At 41.4% G+C, this 20232-nt stretch overlaps 1 protein-coding gene across 2 annotated transcripts in view; it reads left to right on the top strand.

Moving 5' to 3' along the window:
* Window positions 1-20232, top strand: part of LOC136886021 (retinol dehydrogenase 12) — a 140835-nt gene that overhangs the window by 81868 nt on the left and 38735 nt on the right. For both annotated transcript variants that reach the window (XM_067158735.2, XM_067158734.2), the window contains exons 2-4: window positions 6886-7023; window positions 7413-7505; window positions 16862-17095. In XM_067158735.2, coding sequence (XP_067014836.2) covers window positions 6888-7023; window positions 7413-7505; window positions 16862-17095 — 463 coding nt within the window. In that variant the 5' untranslated portion in view covers window positions 6886-6887. The remainder of the gene's footprint in view (window positions 1-6885; window positions 7024-7412; window positions 7506-16861; window positions 17096-20232) is intronic.

Genomic DNA, 20232 nt, shown 5'->3' with positions numbered 1-20232 from the left:
ATCTCTGTCGTCAGTGAAGAGAGTAGGAGCCGCTTTAAAGGAGAATGGTGGAAATACGTCATCCAGGTCAAAAAAGAAGCAGTGTGCGAGACCGGGGCGTCCGAAAATCCACCTCGACGATTTTACTTTGGGCACAATACGAAGAAATATGCACGATTTTATATGAATAAGATATATCCCACAATTAAAAGCCTACGCATGAAACTGTTAGAAAATATGCCGGATTTTCCTGATATGTCGATTTCTACGCTTTTGAAAATAGTTCGAAGCTCTGGATTCCGATTCAAAAAACTAAACAGGAAACCAGTGCTAATGGAATCTGTGACAGTTGGTGCATCCCGACATACCTACCTTAGACGAATAAGAGACTTAAGAGCACAGGGCTACAAGATCTTCTTTACAGACGAGACGTGGTGCGGACAGAAACATACTATGAAATATGGGTGGCAAGAAAACGTGGTTGAAGCTTTACAAAACAACTTTGACAACTATAATCTGTACAGAGGGTTCATTCAGCAAATTTATGGATGGCGTGGAGGGTTCAAAACACCGTCTGGAGCTGGGAAACGCATCATAATTTTACACATCGGAAGTGAAGGATTTCTTGACGGTGCAGAACTTTGCTTTATTGGCAAGAAAATCAATGAGATGAACTCGACTCATTATGGTTCACGAAAGTCCTGAGCTTATTGGCTCAAAGGTCGGCTGTCGTTATAGATCAAGCTCCATAGCATACGATGGTCGATGCCTCATCTAAAAACCCGAACATGTCATGGCTGAAATCTGAAATTATAACCTGGATAACATCAAAGAATATTTCACTACCACCTGGAGTTGACGATTATAACAAATTAACGAAATCAGAGCTGATTGTCCTTGCCAGACCTTATTTTCAAACACCGGTAAAGAAGCTGGAACAACTGACTAAACGACTTCGACCAGATGTACAGCTTGTTTGGTTACCAGTGGCCCATTGCGAGCTTAATCCAATCGAGCTCATTAGGGCTTACGTAAAAGGATAAATAGCAAAAACAAATATGACTAACACATTAGAAAATGGTAGAGGTGTGGAAGCAATTAACGCTTTATGCCGAGAAGCCTTACGTACCGTCACCCCTGAACTCGGGAAACAATGCATTAAACAGGCTAAGAAAATTGAAGACCACTACTGGGAGAAAGATGGACTCTCTGAAAACGTCCCTTATTTCGAGCCAGTCATAACCAACATGAATGACAGCAGCACCGATTCATCGGAACACAGTGATTTTTCAGACGAAGAAAATTGATAGAATTAAATATTGTAAATATATGTAAATAATAATGCAAATAACTCTTGTACAAATTGTACAGTGTGATATTTCTTAATTAGGAAGTCAACCATTTTTAAACCTGCCTTTGAAGGTCCAAAGCCCTTATGAGAAAAGGTGATGGGAAGTGGAATTTATAAGAGGAAATAAAATTAAAGGTTGAAAGTAAACGAAAAGCTGTATTCGTTGCTCGCGAGATTACTACTGAACGCGGCAACACTGCGCCCGGCCTGCTGTTAATCGCACGGTCCGGCGTATACAAAACCTCCTTTCAATATTACTCTTCATAGATTCGGCACCAAACTGTACGGTTACAGTTGTTGTAGTTTCTGATAACCATGACTGAGTGCTTCAAAACAAGCCCAAGTTTGCTGTTGTACGTTTATCCTGGGCTGAGAAAGAGTTGCTTTAGAAAAATTATAAGAACTATTTTCGGGGCGGTTAAAAAAATTGCTACTTGAGTATTATACTACAAATACATGTGGTTATAACATATAAAAATTTCCTTACCATCAGACAAGTAGTTTTCCTTGTATACACTCCTAAGTGAGCGCTTCCTAGAGAAGAAGCCAAAAACCCGGGCAATATTTATTACAACCACAAATTAAAAAATATTTAATGAACGGTGAAAACAATGTGTCTTATATACACTAATGTAGAATTAAACAAGGAAAATATTGGCATAACTCGCATTGCAATAGGCCTATTGATTCGTTTGTAATTAAAGCCTAAACTCGAGTGTCCATAGTTCAGATAGTCTGGACGATATATCGAACAAGTCGGTGAATGATGATGTAGACGAAGTACAGTACAGAGCACGTTCATCCACATTGATGAATTAGTCTTCTCCACTGTACTCCGAGTTCCCAAGCCAACTGTCGCAACAATTATGACCATCATCAACGATATAGTCACGGGCTTCCCATGTCGCACAATTATCGCTGCTAAGTTCTCTTACTCAAATTAAAAGTTATACAAACAAAATTATATACTTATTCAGTACTCCGTAACAACAAATTCTTCTTATAATATTATTCTGTTACATCCTAATTTATCAAATTCACATGATTTTCGCTACTTTATATAACCACATTTCATACGAAAATTTCCTAACCTAAAATTTGAAGATCGTCATTTACAAACATTTCCTGACCCAAAATCGGGGATCATAACTTTTTACGGCTCCAGTAGTAAGGTAACATGTGTCTCATAATCATATAACGCGTCCCTGAAAAGGGAAAGGTATGAACGAGCGTCGGGACAGTAAGTGCGACCCCATATGGGGCGCGTGTAAGTTTACCCACATAGGGTCGCAATATTTTACCTAATATACATAATATATCATAAATACATCCTCATTTCAGCGATCATTTGCTTGGGACGTTTTGGCATGTTATTAGCTGACGGCACTAGACGGCGAAATTCTGTCTGGCACTCAACGTGTTAATATTAAATGTGACGAATGTAAATGTCAGTCTTTCAAAGAAGTTCACACGAAAAACATTTCTGAACATTGCTCTCCGGTAAGTTGAGGTTTAAAACATCGTCCACGGTAGTTTATGTGGATAACACCAGACTGGTGATGAACAATCCAAAGTACTCAGTTATACAATTTTGTTCAAAATATTCCCAAGGATAAATACTGCAGGCACTCGGAGTCACGCATAAAGTTGCATTCCAAATCTACACACAAGTTCAAATTAAAACACTACGAAATAAACAAATTTAAATATAAAACAATTTACAGATGTCCACGCCTTCCTTACGGTGGTTTCAAATCATTCTCGCCTCCGCAGCAAGACGAGCTACATCACACCTTCTGGAACAGTGAATAACGGCCGCCATGGAGAGCAGTAGATAAAGTGGCGGAACTAGCGAGTAGCAAGTTCATAGAAAATCATGTACGAGATACGTCCAATGGCGAAGCGATTGGCCACACTTATATTACAATTTAGTCCAAACAGATGTTTTAAATGCATAACAATGAAATAATTACGACCTATTGCTGTGTTGTATTACATGGCGCCAATTTAAATGATTTTTTCCTTTAAGTTCCATATGTACTAAATTCAAGTGTAGCGGTATAATTCCCTACAAATTATACCGATATCATCTGTAATGTGTGGAACGCCCACCGTCCTGTTGTTGCTCTGACTACCTCGCAGACGCGCTAGACAGCATTTGACAGAGGCCAGTGCCGGATGACCATCGTATATCGTATGCGGGTTTGGCAGCGTCGACGCGTCTGCCCATATTGTGGAAAGACACACAGGTTAGCTCTAGTAAAGGCCAGTGGCGGTGACATGCCGTGTCTCGTGTAAACGTTTCAATGGTCTTTCCTTAAGTTTTTTGTCAGGCAGGGCATACACACTTCAATTGTTGGTGACTGAAATTACTGTGTCTTAATCTGTACATTATTCCTATCAAAGGAGTGATTTTTATGATTACATAATCAATAATCAATATGACTTTTCCAGGAACGTGTCAACATTTTGAAAGAACCGTAGGTTTCCATGTCTTATTAACGTTTGTTATTGTTGTTTTCAGACTGACTAACAACAGCAGTTCGCCTAATAGACCAACACGAGGCCTACTGCTGAATGTATGAGGTGTGTTCACTCTGTTGGCCCCTTCCTGTTAAAACCGGTCAGATACCGTCTTTATCGCTGTCCTTTGTTCAAGCCTGCTAACTACATTAACACTTGCGCTGAAGTGGATACCGGAATCTCCCGTTTCCCCATGTTCCATCCTCTCGGAGGTCCATGACAAGTCTCCCCAGCCGGCACGTTGCTCTTTCTATGTCTGTTGAGACGCCCTCACAAAACCCGGTACTTCACTCGGTTAGTGGTAGAGTGTTCAAAACCGGCGAGCTGATGTTCTTCATCGTCTTCCTGGTATTCTTCCCATGTTAAGAGCGGTCTGCCTTTTTGTAATCCGCCCTCCATTTTCCCGGTCTTCAGCGTCTGCAGATCTCATGTCTATTCACGGCCATTCAGCTCGGCTTGGAGGCCGTTGTGCATCCGGTGCTAGCTTCGCGATAGACTCTGCGTCAGCTCTGGCCAACTCTGTTTTGTCGGGAACCGGGGCAACTCTAAAAGAGTTCCTCGCCCCTAAGCTCTTAGCGTGGCCATTTCAAAACTCACATCTCCGTTTCGTGCAGGCTCTGCTGTGCGAATGACTGTCAGTAGATCTTGTAGTCACCCGGCGGCCTTAACTCATGCTTGAGTGTTTACAAGTGTGAGCTGTCACGCGGGAGCGAAGATATCTTCAATAGTGAAATGTCGTCAACAAATATTGACCCACTAGCTGATGTACCCGTGCTTCGCTACGGAATTCTACATTGTATACAGAATTCTAGGTTAGGTAGTGTACATGTTGTGAGCAAAGCTCTTAACGTTACCCTAGAAACGCGACGGGAGGTCACCAAACATCTTTTCTCATATGAAGCCTGAGGGAATTTTCACTGTAATGGTAGACCCAATTTCATACCATCAGTCACAATCAGGTTTGGATGTTTTCATTATAATGCCTTTCGATATTATACGCCTTCACATTTCGTTTTCTTCCTACTCTCAAATACCACTCTTATCATAGTCGGTACGGTAAAACTGAATAAAAGATAAATGATCGGAAATTTTATTCTCTATAACTTTTCGATAGGACCAATAACATTGGTATTTAAAAATTACACTTTAGGCACCTTGTCTTAAACTACAATTTCATCCAGGATGAATAAAATTGCTTATACCGTAGTTTAGATTGTAGTTTCCTATTCCCCGACTCTATATACCGATTTTCATTAAATTCTGTTAACCCATTTTCTCATGGCTCGGCGTTGATATGGACTTAGCAACAAACTACAAATTCATGAATATCTTTGTCATCATAGCCGGTACGGTAAAAATATATAAGACATAAATGGTCGGAAAATTAATTCTCTATAACTTTGCTTATGTAGTATTTATCATTACGACTACTAATAATATCAATATTTGAGAATTACATTTAGGCCTTCCCTTAAACTACCATTTTACTCAGCGTAAATACAATTATTTATAACTTAAATTGTAGTGGCTCATTCTCCGACATTGCATACCAATTTTCAATGAAATAGGACCACTAATAACGTAAATATTTAAAAATTAAATTTTAGGCCTTCCCCTAAACTACCATTTCACTCAGCGTGAATAAAATTATTCATAAGCTATACTGTAGCGACATATTCTTCGACTCTGAATACCAATTTTTATGAAGATAGGAATACTAAAAACAAAAATATTGGAAAATTAAATTTTAGACCTTCCCCTAAACTACCATTTCTATCAGCGTGAATAAAATTATTTATGGCCTAGATTGTAGCGACTTATTCCCCGACTTTGCATACCGATTTTCATTAAATTCTCTTTGGCCGTTTTCTAGTGATGCGTGTACAGACAGACAGACAGACAGACAGACAGACAGACAGACAGACAGACAGACAGACAGACAGACAGACAGACAGACAGACAGACAGACAGACAGACAGACAGACAGACAGACAGACAGACAGACAGACAGACAGACAGACAGACAGACATTACGGAAAAGTAAAAAGTGCATTTTCTGGTTACTGTGGACATGACTGATACATAAATACCATTCTTTTCAAATTCTGAGCAGTGTACAGACAAAACTCTTATTTTATATATATAGATATGTCTGGGTAACGCACTCCAGGAATTATGTTTTTGCGAGTTCGCAATCGAAATGTTTCCAGCCTTGTTTTACACTGAGTAACCAATTCATTAAACCTGTTTCGTGAGTCGCTAGCCAGCATAACATCATATGCATAGAGAAGGATCCATGGATGAGCGTTTGTAGGTCCGCGGTTACCTTCTCCATGCACAGGATGAACAGGAGTGGCGACAGGGCGGGTCATTGATGAGCTGCCACTCGAATATCAAATGATGAGGGCAGCTGCGCAGCAGACAGAGCTTGTAGAGCTGAAACCAACGGACATATTTCTCTGAGACACCACGGGTACGGAGCGAATACAAGATGAGTTCATGAAAGAATTTTCTAAATCGTTATTCTCTTATCTCTGTGCCTTTTTGCCAGCAACTGGATAGGATGTTCTGAGGCAACGTTGGTTTGATGAGAGGGTACTGATGCTCCTAAGCGTGAGCCAATCACCAGCTCACAGATTGCCATGCTGTGGCAGAGGATACGAATTGGGTTGGAGTTAGCGCAAACAGTAAAATCACCCTCACCCCTGTCTTCCAGATGGATAGTATATCATTGCGTTCAGTGCGTTTGTTGAAGAATTTTGCTAGAAATCAGTTCCACATTACCTATATTATTCCAAACATCAACAGATATGGCATCAGATCCAGTAGCTTTGCTGTTTTTCATTGAATAGATAGCACCTGCAACGTTGACAGCCGTGATGTGTGGAACTGCACCCTTCACTGGATTAGCTGGGGGTAGATGGATGTGGTAACTGTGTTCACGTCAGCGTCTGGGTTTGAGGTGCGGAATTCAGTCTTGACTGGCAAAAGCGGGTCAACCTGACGATAAAGTGACATCTGTTTGTCGACAGAAATGTTGGAAGCTGTCCTCATAGCCGTGCTGTCTGTCGCTGCGTCCATGGCGCTGTACCTCAGACTGAAATGTGGCTACTGCAGCTGTTCGCGGAGACTGGATGGGCTCACAGCAATCGTGACTGGAGCTAACACAGGTAAGAACAAAGATGTCCGTCCATCCATCCATCCATCCATCCATCCATCCATCCATCCATCCATCCATCCATCCATCCATCCATCCATCCATCCATCCATCCATCCATCCATCCATCCATCCATCCATCCATCCATCCATCCATCCATCCATCCATCCATCCATCCTCACGTTCGTTGGATAGATAGAGGATGAGCAGAGTTGAGGTGTACCTCCCGGTACCCCCATTATTTGGAAAATGTTTCGCAAGAGGGTCCTGCAACCAACCATCGTCACCAAATAATCTCTATTAATGTGCTGGTAATAGTCATTTTCATTCCATCATAGCATTTTCCACGAAATTTCAATCTTTTCCCGAATGTGAACTAATTTTGTTTGCGTATTCCCCAGGTATTGGGAAGGAGACGGCGCGTCATCTCGCCCAACTTGGCGCAAGGGTCATCCTGGCTTGTCGGGACATGAAGAAAGCTGAACAGGCTCGAGGTAATTGCCGCAATCACATTTCTCCGTTAATAAGTGCGTCACAAGTAAAGCTTGGTGACTTTCAGTTAGGGCAGTAGGTACAAGAAGAGAGGGGTTGTCCGGGGAAATGTTTTAACACTTGAAGTCGGAATGATGTATTTTCAAGATATTTCATGTTATAAAGACATAAAAGTTATCCATTTTGCTTCATTTAATTGCAAGCAATTCCTGTATTTTTAGTTTGAAGAAAGAACGGACCCAAAGAACGCTTTTGTTAGGGCTATTATATCCCTCATCCCGGTAGAAAGTCATATTTTTCAGTTCTTTAATTTTTGCAGTAACCTACTAAGGTCAACGCTCTCAATCCTTTGACACTAACAAGATAAGTCATTTCATCATAATACTGAAGAAATAGAAGAACTTTACTTCCAGAAGGAATACAATAGAGTCACCGGTAAGTTGAGTTATCTTGTTAATACTCTGAATATCTAAACTCAAGACAGTCACGGATACTTGTAACAGATTTAGGATTCTGATACTTGCAATACAAGAAACACGATTTCGCGACTCCGATCATTTTGACTCCGGTGGTTACCGCTTCTAATCGGCCCCGTGGTGTAGGGGCAGCGTGCCTGCCTCTTACCCGGAGGCCCCCAGGTTCGATTCCCAGCCAGGTCAGGGATTTTTACCTGGACCTGAGGGCTGGTTCGAGGTCCACTCAGCCTACGTGATTACAATTGAGGAGCTATCTGACGGCGAGATAGCGGCCCCGATCTAGAAAGAAAAGAATAACGGCCGAGAGGATTCGTTGTGCTGACCACACAACACCTCGTAATCTGCAGGCCTTCGGGCTGAACGGCGGTCACTTGGTAGGCCAAGGCCCTTCAAGGGCTGTAGAGCCTTGGGGGAGGGGTTACCGCATCTACAAGGGGAAGCCAGCAACAAAAAGTGCCAAATAGCAAGCTGTGTGTTTTAGGAACTGGATTCCTAGTACACAACAGTATCCATAACTCTGTGATAGACTTCACGTCACCTCTCCTTCCTCACAGTTAGAGGCGCCAATAAGGCCTATACACTAATTAATGCACACGCTCCAGTCAACAGTGAACCTGACAAAAACAAGGTTGAAAACTTTTGGTCACAACTTGAACGGGCACTACCAAGATCCCTCAGCATAAGATGAAAATCCTCCTTGGAGATTTTAATGCACAAATCGGCAGAGAAAGAGAACACAGGCATATCACTGCATGTTTCTCAGCACACATGAAGACTAACGCCAATGGGCACCGTTTATTCAATGTATGTGGAATGGCAAACCTCCAGCTGATGTCCATACACTTTCAGAAACCTCTATGAAAAATGACCACATGGAAATCGCCAATCAGTCACCTAGGCGAATATCAGATCGACCATGTAATAATTACCAGAAAGTTTCCCCACAAATTATGAACGTCAGGGTACGCAAAGGTTATGTAGAGTCAGAGCACCACCTCTCACAAATCAAAATCCGTTTCAGACCCAATCGACAGAAATGCCAAAGACCTACAATCCCACGCATTGACTCAGGTTATCTGCAAGAACATGCACATGAGTTTGCACAGTCATTGCGGGCAAACGCAAAAACATGGGATGCACTCCTTGAGACTATCCAAGAATCATCTAGGAAACTTGGCCAACCACCCCGTAAACGGAAACATAGATGGTGGACTTCGGATTATGACAGAGCACTGTAAAAAATGTATGCGAGCCTGGAAGAAATGGCACAGTCATCAAACACCAGAGAATTGGCAGATCTTTTCAGGAACTCAGAAGCAAACGTCCAAAAGACTCAGACGAATTAAACGTGCATACCATAACAAAAGATTAGAGGAGATCGATAATGACTTCAAACACAAGAAATTTCTACAAAACCTTTCGCGAAGAGCTGACCAGCTGCAAGCCACCCACTCTCTGTTTTCGGCGCCCTGATGGAATTCTCGAGACCAATACAAAGGCTAACTGTGACATCCTGAAACAACACTTCAAAAAGTTACACAACAGCGAACCATCAGCTGAGAAAGTCCAATTTCACATACCATACCCACTCCAAACCCAGATTCACTACCGCCGACTCATGAGGAGATAAGGAGCTTCATATCACATCTCTAAAACAATAAGGCACTAGGAGAAGATGCTGTCATCGTCGAGATACTGAAGTTTGGGGGGGGGGATCAAATGATCGGCAAATTACAAGTCATTATTGCGAACAGATGGGAAAATGGAGTCATACCTGTAGATTGGAATACTGACCTGATCCATCTACTGCATTAGAAATGTGACAAGATGGATTCAAACAAATACCGAGGTACTTCTCTTTTGTCAATAGCATACATAATTCTTTCACGTGCTCTACTTACTAGATTAGAACAACAGACAGAAGATCGGAGAATACCAGGCGGGCTTCCATCGACATCGATCGTAAGTGGAACAGATCTGGAACCTGAAGATGATACTCCAACACCGCCAGTCAAACCGTACAGAGGTCACTTCCGTATATTAGAAAAAACATACGACTCACTAGACCGTGATGCCCTGTTCAATGTCCTTCAAGAATACGGTGTTGATAACAAAACAGTCACGTTAATCCAACAAACCTTAACAGATACAACCTCTAAGGTGAAGTTCGTGAGTGAAATCTCTGCACCCTTTGAAATGGAAACAGGCGTTAGACAAGGTGATGGATTGTCCCCACTTCTGTTCAACCTAGTACTGGGTAAGGTCATTAAAACATGGGAGAAAGAAGTACTTGGAATAAACATGGGAACGAAAAGTAAACGGATTAACATTAAATGCCTTGCCTTTACTGACGATCTAGCAATAATTACCCGGACTCCCCAGAAGCCAGGCACGCCATCGAGAAGCTTCACGAGATTGCAATCAAAAGTGGTCTCCATATCTCCTATGATAAAACGCAATGCATGGACTCTAAATGCACACACCTAACATCACTAGCAACCAAATATGGCAACATTTTACAAGTCCAACAATTCCAGAACTTGAGTGAAATTATTGGTCATTCAGGCAATGAAAAAGCAGCCAAGAAAATGCGCGCAGAAAAACTACGTAAAGCATACCTAATCACCTGGAACTTCTACAATAAGGAATCAATATCCATAAAAGCCAAACTTCGACACTGCCACACTGTTGTCCTCCCTGAGGCATTTTAGCAACTGAGACATCATCACTCGCCATTAACATCAAGGTCATTGAGAAAATTGAACGACAGATACTGAGGAAAGATATTCGGGCCCAAGTTTCAAGAGGGTAAATGGATGCGAAAAAGCTTGGAAGAACTCTGTGCATTAACTGAGCGATTCACTTCAGTCGCACGCAAACGGCGTATGAAATTTTATGGACATTTAGCACGAATGGATGACTCACGACTGACTAAGAAAATATTTCCTATTATCAATGGAAACCGACAAGCCAAAGTTCGCTGGGTAGTGGATGCACAAAAGAACCCCACAGAAGTCGACGTTGATCCACTGGTGTCTGGTTGGCCATTTTTGTTCTGTACTTAACATCTCTTCAACCCGTAACACGACCTAATAGGTTGAAAGTCGGTTTCGAATAATTAAAAGCTTTAAAATCAAGGTTATATTTTAATGTTTTTTCAGTGGGTAATTTTTAACAAACAAGACGCTCAACGACGGAACACGATTTCGGGTACAAAATAAAGAATATGAGCTTAAAGCTCCCATTTCGTTACTTGGGCACTCAATAGTTAAGGACACAGGTCTCAAAGAGCATCTATAGAGCAGACTGGTGGCAACCTTCAACAACCAGAGCACAACGTACATTTTGCAGTGTTTTAAACACTCAACACTTAACATAAATTATTGAATTTTGCCGGAGCATCGAATGCTCATTTTACCGGGTCTTCGTGGGAAGAAAAAACACAGGTTAATGTTACTGGCCCAAAAACCAAAGTGATGCGGAGGCGGACACTGGCACTCCTTGATACTTACACATAGAAGTTTAAAACCATAGCATGACGTTACAGAGGCTAATTCTATACTACTGAGGTGACTAGATGGAGGCTGGAAACGGTTACAAAATCATAGCCACCTCGAAGTCAAGTCGATAGGGAACTCGAGAGGGCGTCGCACTCTCTATTCATGAATTTAAGCTAAGCGCTTTACGGCTTGTTTGAAATTTACATTTTAGAAGACTGGAAACCTTCCCCTCAAGCTATCACATAGCTGCCATTACCTTAATCTGCAGTAAAGCTCGATGAAGAGCGAGACGCCCCCCGCCTCCTCTATTAGCACACACTCAGTAAACTGGACGATCAATAAGACAAGGTACCTCGAAATGTGCCAGCTTTTATAACCAAGAGGAAGGTTATAGAAAACTCTGGGATAAGGCCCGACACACCCCCATTTTTTGATAATCAAATAGGTAGAAGATGAACATTATTGGTGGAAAAATACACCTGCAAAATTTCCTATTGGTCAATTTTGATGTTTGTGGAAAGAGATTGAAGTGTTGACAATTTAACAGACCCAAAAGTAAAACACAATCAACTCAGTGTACCAAACCTCAAAATCAAAAATTACTTTAGGATTTTTATAGTTCCTCTTCACACTAGAGGGCATAATATATGTTTTCTTTGATAGAGACATCTGTGATGAAAAGTCCAAACTTCTTGCACAATTTGTTACAAGTTTATATTGAAGATGGGTATTCTTCAAGGCGCTTCATTTGAATTAACGGTGCGGGTGTACCTCGCGGTACAACAACAAAAACAATCATAATCATAATAATAATAATAATAATTCGGTGCAGGTGAGTAGGACTGTTTTTCAGGCATGAGTCTTAAGCAGCTTGTTCTGGTATATTTCGCATAAATAATAGGGAACATGCATGATCCGGGGTTTTAATTAAAACTATGCTAATCTGATTCAAAATTTCACGCAGAATTCAAAAAAGTGATCAGAATGTACAAATAATAACTCCAAACATGATAAAAATCTAAATTAAAGTACGAAAATGTCACGTGACGCGATCTCATTGGTCTGACGTCATCGTACAGGTTGATTGAATTAGCAGACGAAATAACACATAGTGTGCTGTGAGAAGCAGGATACACTTAGCGTATTTCTACTTTATGTTAGTGTCCGGTTTGGTTAAATTCGAAATCTATACATTGGATAATAATCTGAGTGGTATATTTTAGACTTAAAATGAATTCTGCGCACACAGTGAGGCAAAAAACTGTTAAATGGTCTATAGTTCCGATGAGCTATAGCACATCGCATACCATCCCAAACAAATTGTTTATAAACCTTCCAAAGACGCTAAATCTAGGGAGAAATGGATTTTGGCGAGCCGGAGAAATGCTGGTGAATTATCGGAAAAGTCTACAGTTTATTTTTTTTAAGATCATTTTAACGTAATTTGAATATGTTTGAATTTTCAATCACTTTTCCATGTCAGCTGTTCTAGTGGTAACACTTTGAATTTTAATGTATGATGCTTTAGTTAAATGCTTCATTTACATCTTGGAATATGAAAGTAATAAACAAATAAATAAATTAATGCTGATTATTAAAGTATTCTCCAAACCTAACCTATGTTTTGGGTGATCCATGTCTAGGTAATAAACGAAAGGGATTATGAACCATATTGAGAGCTCTAATTATACCGATTTATCTTGCCATGCGACAATTATTTATGTCTTTATTGAAGAACTCACATTTGTAAAGAAATTTAGGCTATAGCTAAATACTCTATAACATAACAAAAAATAGGTGTGTACGTCATGAAAGAAAACAACGTGAATTGAGCAAATATATACCGTACCTCTACACAAAACCAATGCTTGTCTGTTGGGGTCTTATAAGTTAACATTGCTCAATTATAATAATTATCATAATATTAGTGAAATAAATAACATAACTGCACACAGGTGAAAATAGTGATGTTGGTGTTTAAAATATTATCCAACTTAGCCTAAGTTTTAAGGTATACAAGCCAAGTCAATAAACCGAAGGACAAAAATACCGGGCGAGTTGGCCGTGTGGTTAGGAGCACGCAGCTGTGAGTTCGCATCCGGGTGATAGTAGGTTCGAACCCCACTGTCGGCAGCCCTGAAGATGGTTTTCCGTAGTTTCCCATTTTCACACCAGGCAAATGCTGGGGCTGTACCTTAATTAAGGCCACGGCCGCTTCTTTCCTAGGCCTTTCCTGTCCCACCATAAGACCTATCTGTGACTGTGCGATGTAAAGCAAATAGCAAAAAAAAAAAATTTTTTTTTTAAAAGAAAGGTAAAAGTCACAGTACCCAAAGACATTCCTGTATTGAACGACTAAAATGTCACCAGGACACTTTTCTTGCGTGATATGCTCAGCTTGTTAAAAGCCAAATGTAATTAATGTTATTGGCAATACGCCCGCTAACTACTTCTACGGTTTTCGGAGACGCCGATGTGCAGGAATTTAGTCCTGCAGGAGTTCTTTTACGTGACAGTAAATCTACCGACACGAGGCTGACGTATTTGAGCACCTTCAAATACCTACCAGCGGACTGAACCAGGATCGAACCTGCCAAGTTGGGGTCAGAAGGCCAGCGCCTTAACCGTCTGAACCACTCAGCCTGACTTGTGAAAACTAGATGAAGTCATATTTATCTTTATCATGTTTAACTTTTTACCTCCACCAAGATATTTAATGTTTCTCTTTCATGGGCCCCGGAAGTGGGTAGGCCAGTTGCCCCAACCATAAATATATATTTTTTCTTTCTTTCTTAATCAGTTTATCCTTCAGGTTTGGTTTTTCCCTCACACTCAGCGAGGGATTTCACCTCTACCGCTTCAAGGGCAGTGTCCTGGAGCGTGAGACTTTGGGTATGATGATACAACTGGTGAGGAAGGTCATTACCTCGCCCGGGCGGCCTCACCTGCTATGCTCAACAGGGGCCTTGTTGGAGGATGGGAAGATCGGAAGGGATAGACAAGGAAGAGGGAAGGAAACGGCCGTGGCCTTAGGTGCCTGGAGGAGAAGTGGGAAAATACGAGAAACCACTTCGAGGATGGCTGAGGTGGGATTCGAAACCCCTCTACTCAGTTGACCTCCCGAGGCTGAGTAGACACCGATCCAGCCCTCGTACTATTTGTTTTCAACTTACATGGCAGAGCCGGGAATCGAAACCGGGCCTCCGGGGGTGGCAGCTAATCACATTAACCACTACACCACAGAGGCGGACTAGTACTATACAATACAATCAGCCATTTCAATCATTAAAATGATGTGGCCTCTTTAAGTCGTGGGTATAGGTAGGCCTTCAACAGTCTTCTCCAAGTAGAACGGTCTTGGGCAGATCTCATCCAAGTGGTACCAGCGATCTTCTTGATATCTTTGTCCCATCTGTCCGGTGGTCTTCCTCTAGGCCTTCGATGTTCTCTCGGACTCCACTCCAGCACTAGTTTTGTCCATCTATCATCATTTCTTCGTGCAACATGGCCAGCCCACTGCCATTTTAAGGAGCGTACTCTCTCTAAGATGTCTTTAACCTTTGTAACAGACCGGATGTCATCAGCTCTTTTCCTATCTTTCTTTGTATAGCCTAGCATTGACCTTTCCATGGCTCTCTGCGCGGTCCGAAGTTTCCCTTTTGTGAATTCGTTCAGAGTCCAAGTCTCACAGCCATAAGTCAGCACAGGAAGGATGCATTGGTCAAATACTGTTTTCTTCAGATTTGCTGGCATTTTTGATCTTAATACTGAAGAATTCCTTCCAAATGCTTGCCATCCGAGCTTGATGCGCCTATAGATTTCTGGTCTTATATCACCTGTCATATTTATAATCTGGCCAAGGTAGATGTAATCACTGACCTCTTCTAATGGCGACTAGTACTATAATGCTACCTATATGTTTATGTTAGTGCTGAAATCAGATTTCTTACTTTACTAATGCTGAAAGCCCGAAAATGTAATGTTATTCTTTAATAAGGGAATCAGTCTAGAAGGAAATGTTGAAAGTGATGTGATTTCTATCCAAGTTCGTTGTTATCCTAATATTATGAGTTATAGTACATTGCACGTATATAAAAGATGCCACTTACAAACTTGCTTTTTCTCCGCGAATTTCTGCGGCCACAAAAGTCACTGTTTTTCAAGAATGATTACATCTACACATGGTAGGTTGTCTGACTGTGCTGTTTTGAACCTTTCTTCTGTCATTTTGAAGTTATTCGCGATCACGAATAATAAACAATCGGCTTTTAGTAACGGCTGATGCACAATGGCTGGTAGAGCTGCATGCGGTACTGGATCGTGACGTCACAGCGCGCCGCTTACGTCAGAGGCCGTTTCACTCGCCTTGCGGAAAGACACTTTTAAATAGTTTTTAACGGTAGAAAACAAGACAACTTACCGCAATGTAATACGTTTACGTACTATTTCCTTGGTGTACTTTTCAAAGAATCTATTTTTGAAAATTATGCATGTTCCCAATTCGCTTATTTTCCTTGATGTGGTTAAAGAGAAGGTGCAGTAATAACATCCTTGTTACATTCTTGCCAACAAAAAGAAAAAGGACGGTGATGATACAAGAGCGATAATAACTGTCCTCCTTCTCAATCATGAATGCTCGCTCCCCGGTTGCTGGTTATCTCTGGCTCATTCACGCACGAGCACAATTCATTCATTCACTCAGCAATTCAGTTAGGTACTCGGTCATTCTTTCAGTCATTCAGTTCATTCGAAATATATGTTTTAAGTGGACGATGACTCTATAAAGACTGATGACACAGTTGTATATTTCCTGGACTATACAACTCTGTTAACGTCTGGGTCAAAACAAACAAATACACTTTAAAGAAAAACTACAGTTTACAAACTGGATTGAAATAGTTAATAGTTTAATGTTGTATCAAAACACATTTCTGATTACAATGACGGGGGAATCGTATTCTAATAACTGTCCTTCAAACAAACCAAACCAAACAAACCCCATGGCACTACAGCCCTTGAAGGACCTTGGCCTACCAAGCGACCGCTGCTCAGCCCGAAGGCCTGCAGATTACGAGGGATCGTGTGGTCAGCACGACGAATCCTCTCGAACGTTATTCTTGGCTTTCTAGACCGGGGCTGCTATCTCACCGTCAGATAGCTCCTCAAATCTAATCACGTAGGCTGAGTGGACCTCGAACCAGCCCTCAGATCCAGGTAAAAATTCCTGACCTGGCCGGGAATCGAACCTGGGGCCCCCTACACCACGGGGCCGGCTAACCGTCCTTTAGTGATCATAAATAAACAAGATTTTATTTGCATTCAGAGTTAGCTAATTGTAGATGTACCGTGATTTTCTGAGTTTGTTTCGACTTTATGTTACAGAGGAGATCGTCAAGTCGACGGGCAACACGAACGTACTGAGCCAGCAACTGGACCTGAGTTCCCTACAGTCCGTGAGAGAGTTCGCTCAGAGGGTGGTGAACTCGGAGTCCCGTCTTCACATCCTGGTGAACAACGCGGGTTTGGGTGGGTCCTCCAAGATCACCGGAGATGGACTCGAGCTCACCATGCAAGTAAACCACTTCGGGCCGTTCCTCCTGACCGTGCTGCTGCTAGGTGAGGCGCCTGTCACACTCGGCTCTAGTCACAATATGCGCACAGCCGTGAAGGTCAGCGGTTCCTGAACATCCCGAAGCGCCACTCACAGAATGTTAAGGGAAAAGCTGAAATAGCGGAAGGTGTGAGCATGCTGACACATGCGGGAACGAGTTCATTCTTCCCGCGCATTTATTCAACGCTTTGCAGCCGAACAGGACAACGTTTTGGACTCAATTGTCACTGGAGACGAAACCTGGGCGTTCCACTTTACACCTGAGACCAAGCAACAATCACGCCAGTGGCGGCATCCCTCTTCACCACAGTCGCGGAAATTCAAGCAAGCACAGTGTGCCGGTCAAGTCATGACAACTGTGTTCTGGGATCGAAAAGGGGTATTGTTGGTCGTCTTTATGCCCGCTGGGACCACAATAATTAACGCTGACAGGAACTGTGAGACCCTGAAAAATTCAGAGGGCAATTCAGAACCGGAGAAGAAGGGCGTAAACATTATCCACGACAACGCTCGCCCGCACGTCGCCCGGCAAACCGCTACAGTTTCAGTGGAACATCATCACCCACCCGCCCAGTGACTATCACTTGTTCCCCAAGTTGGAAGAACATTTGGCTGGAAAGCGATTCAGCACCGACGAGGTGAAGGATGAAGTTCACAGCAAGACGGCGAGCTGGTATGACATGGGCACAAAAAAACTGTCCCAGCGTCTAAACAGCTGTAAAATGAAGTAAACAATTGAAACTACTTGGAGTCATTTGAGGCAATGCCTACCCTAAGAAATACGATTACATATCGTAACAAATGTATCTGCTGTTGTTATTGTGTTGAATCAACAATAATCTCTTTTTGATCTGTCCTACATGATGACAGCAGATGATGTGCTTTGCTGATCGCCCCGCTAGATGGCGACAGCAGACTACTTGTTCTGACAGGGAGGCAGTCTCTAACTTGTCTCACCCAGGACTTTTTGTTTTATTTCCCTTCCGTCGGCTTGTGAATGGCGCGGGGTGGTGGAGGAAGGGTACGTTTACCGCCCGCACTCCTCTCTCCGCAAGGTCTAGAGCCCAGAGAGGCAAGCCCCCTTGCTATTTGAGAGCGTAGCAACTCTCCGCGCGAAGATGACAATGAAGTAAATTACCCTATTGTTAAGTATGTGCTTTTCTTTTGAATTAATAGACAATCCATTCATTATTGGCTGTATTTGTGACAATTCAGATATATAAGTAATAATAATAACAACGTAAACGTTTCCACCTTTTCAATACTAAAATATATTCACAAAATTATAAATTACACGGTACTAGTTTAGACACATCTAGGGGTCATCATCAGCCGTATTGAAGCAAAGATCACTTTTGGCGAAATCCTAAGAAAATGTTATTTTCAAGAATAACAAGTGAATGTGGTAGATGAAATGAGATGTTATTATGGTAATAGTTAATAATACAAGGAATATACATACTAAGAGGTTTTTAACAAAGAATAAAGTATAAATGGGGTGTTGTAAAAATTATAATCATGGAAATCAGTAAGTTCTTGTATTGAAATGACATATATAAAATTATATATTGCTTAGGAAGAGGGCTTAAGGTGGGGCTGAAGGGTGCGGGAGAAAGTGTAATTGTCTCGGAAAAGTACCTTTGATTAAATTTAGGATTGAGTTTAGCACGGCTGCATTATTGTTTCTGAGGAAAGTGATAAATAGATCGAAGAGTATGTTGGGTTTCTCTGAGATTTCATTGAGATTGTGACTGGTGTTAAAGTATTGGTCTAGGTGTATGTAGTAATTTTCCATTATGTTGAGTAAAGGGCCCTTGTTTGCTAATACGAGGATGTCCATGTCTTGTTCAATATTGGTGAAATTATGGTTATAATCTTGCATGTGTTGGCCGATGGCTGAAAACCTGTTGTATTTTATTGCGTTAGTGTGCTCGTGGTATCTGATAATGAAGTTTCTTCCGGTTTGCCCGATGTAGGTTTTTTTGCAGGTGGTACATTTGATCCTGTAAACTCCTGATTTTAGAAAACTGCTGGTCTTGTTGATGTGTGAAGTATTGTATAAAACGTTCATGTTCTTATTGTTGGTTTTGAAGGCTATTTTAACGCCTTGTTTCTTAAAGATGTTGGTTAACTTGTAGATATCTTTGTTGAACGTGAAGGTGGAAAATGTTAGAGGTTTGGTTATTTCTTTTTTGAGGGTAGTTTTTGGAAGATGTTTGTGTTTATTGATTATCCTTTCTATAAAATGATTGCTGAAGCCGTTGAATTTTGCGATCCCGCGGATTGTGTTGAGTTCGTGTTTTAGATCTTTATTGGACATAGGTATGCTGAAGGCTCGGTGAACTAGGCTGTTGTATGTGGCTCTTCTGTGGGACTGGGGGTGCACTGAATCTTGGCGAATGGTGGAGGCTGTTAGAGTGGGTTTTCTGAAAATTTTATAATTGAAAGAATCTGAGTTTCTAGTGATGGTTAAATCCAGAAAGTTGATTTTTTAATTTGATTCGGATTCTAGTGTGAATTTGATATGAGGATCAATATTGTTGAGTCTTAAGAGGGTGGTGGGTGCGTTAATTGATTTCTCATTCATGATTACAAAGACATCGTCAACATATCTGGCCCAAAAGAGAGTGTTTTCGAATTCGTTGTCAATTCGCCAAGATTCAGTGCACCCCCAGTCCCACAAACGAGCCACATACAACAGCCTAGTTCACCGAGCCTTCAGCATACCTATGTCCAATAAAGATCTAAAAAACGAACTCAACACAATCCGCGGAATCGCAAAATTCAACGGCTTCAGCAATCATTTTATAGAAAGGATAATCAATAAACACAAACATCTTCCAAAAACTACCCTCAAAAAAGAAATAACCAAACCTCTAACATTTTCCACCTTCACGTTCAACAAAGATATCTACAAGTTAACCAACATCTTTAAGAAACAAGGCGTTAAAATAGCCTTCAAAACCAACAATAAGAACATGAACGTTTTATACAATACTTCACACATCAACAAGACCAGCAGTTTTCTAAAATCAGGAGTTTATAGGATCAAATGTACCACCTGCAAAAAATCCTACATCGGGCAAACCGGAAGAAACTTCATTATCAGATACCACGAGCACACTAACGCAATAAAATACAA

Source organism: Anabrus simplex, chromosome X, assembly GCF_040414725.1.
Source record: "Anabrus simplex isolate iqAnaSimp1 chromosome X, ASM4041472v1, whole genome shotgun sequence".
Taxonomy (NCBI): Eukaryota; Metazoa; Arthropoda; class Insecta; order Orthoptera; family Tettigoniidae; genus Anabrus; species Anabrus simplex.
This window is presented reverse-complemented; position numbering and strand designations above follow the sequence as displayed.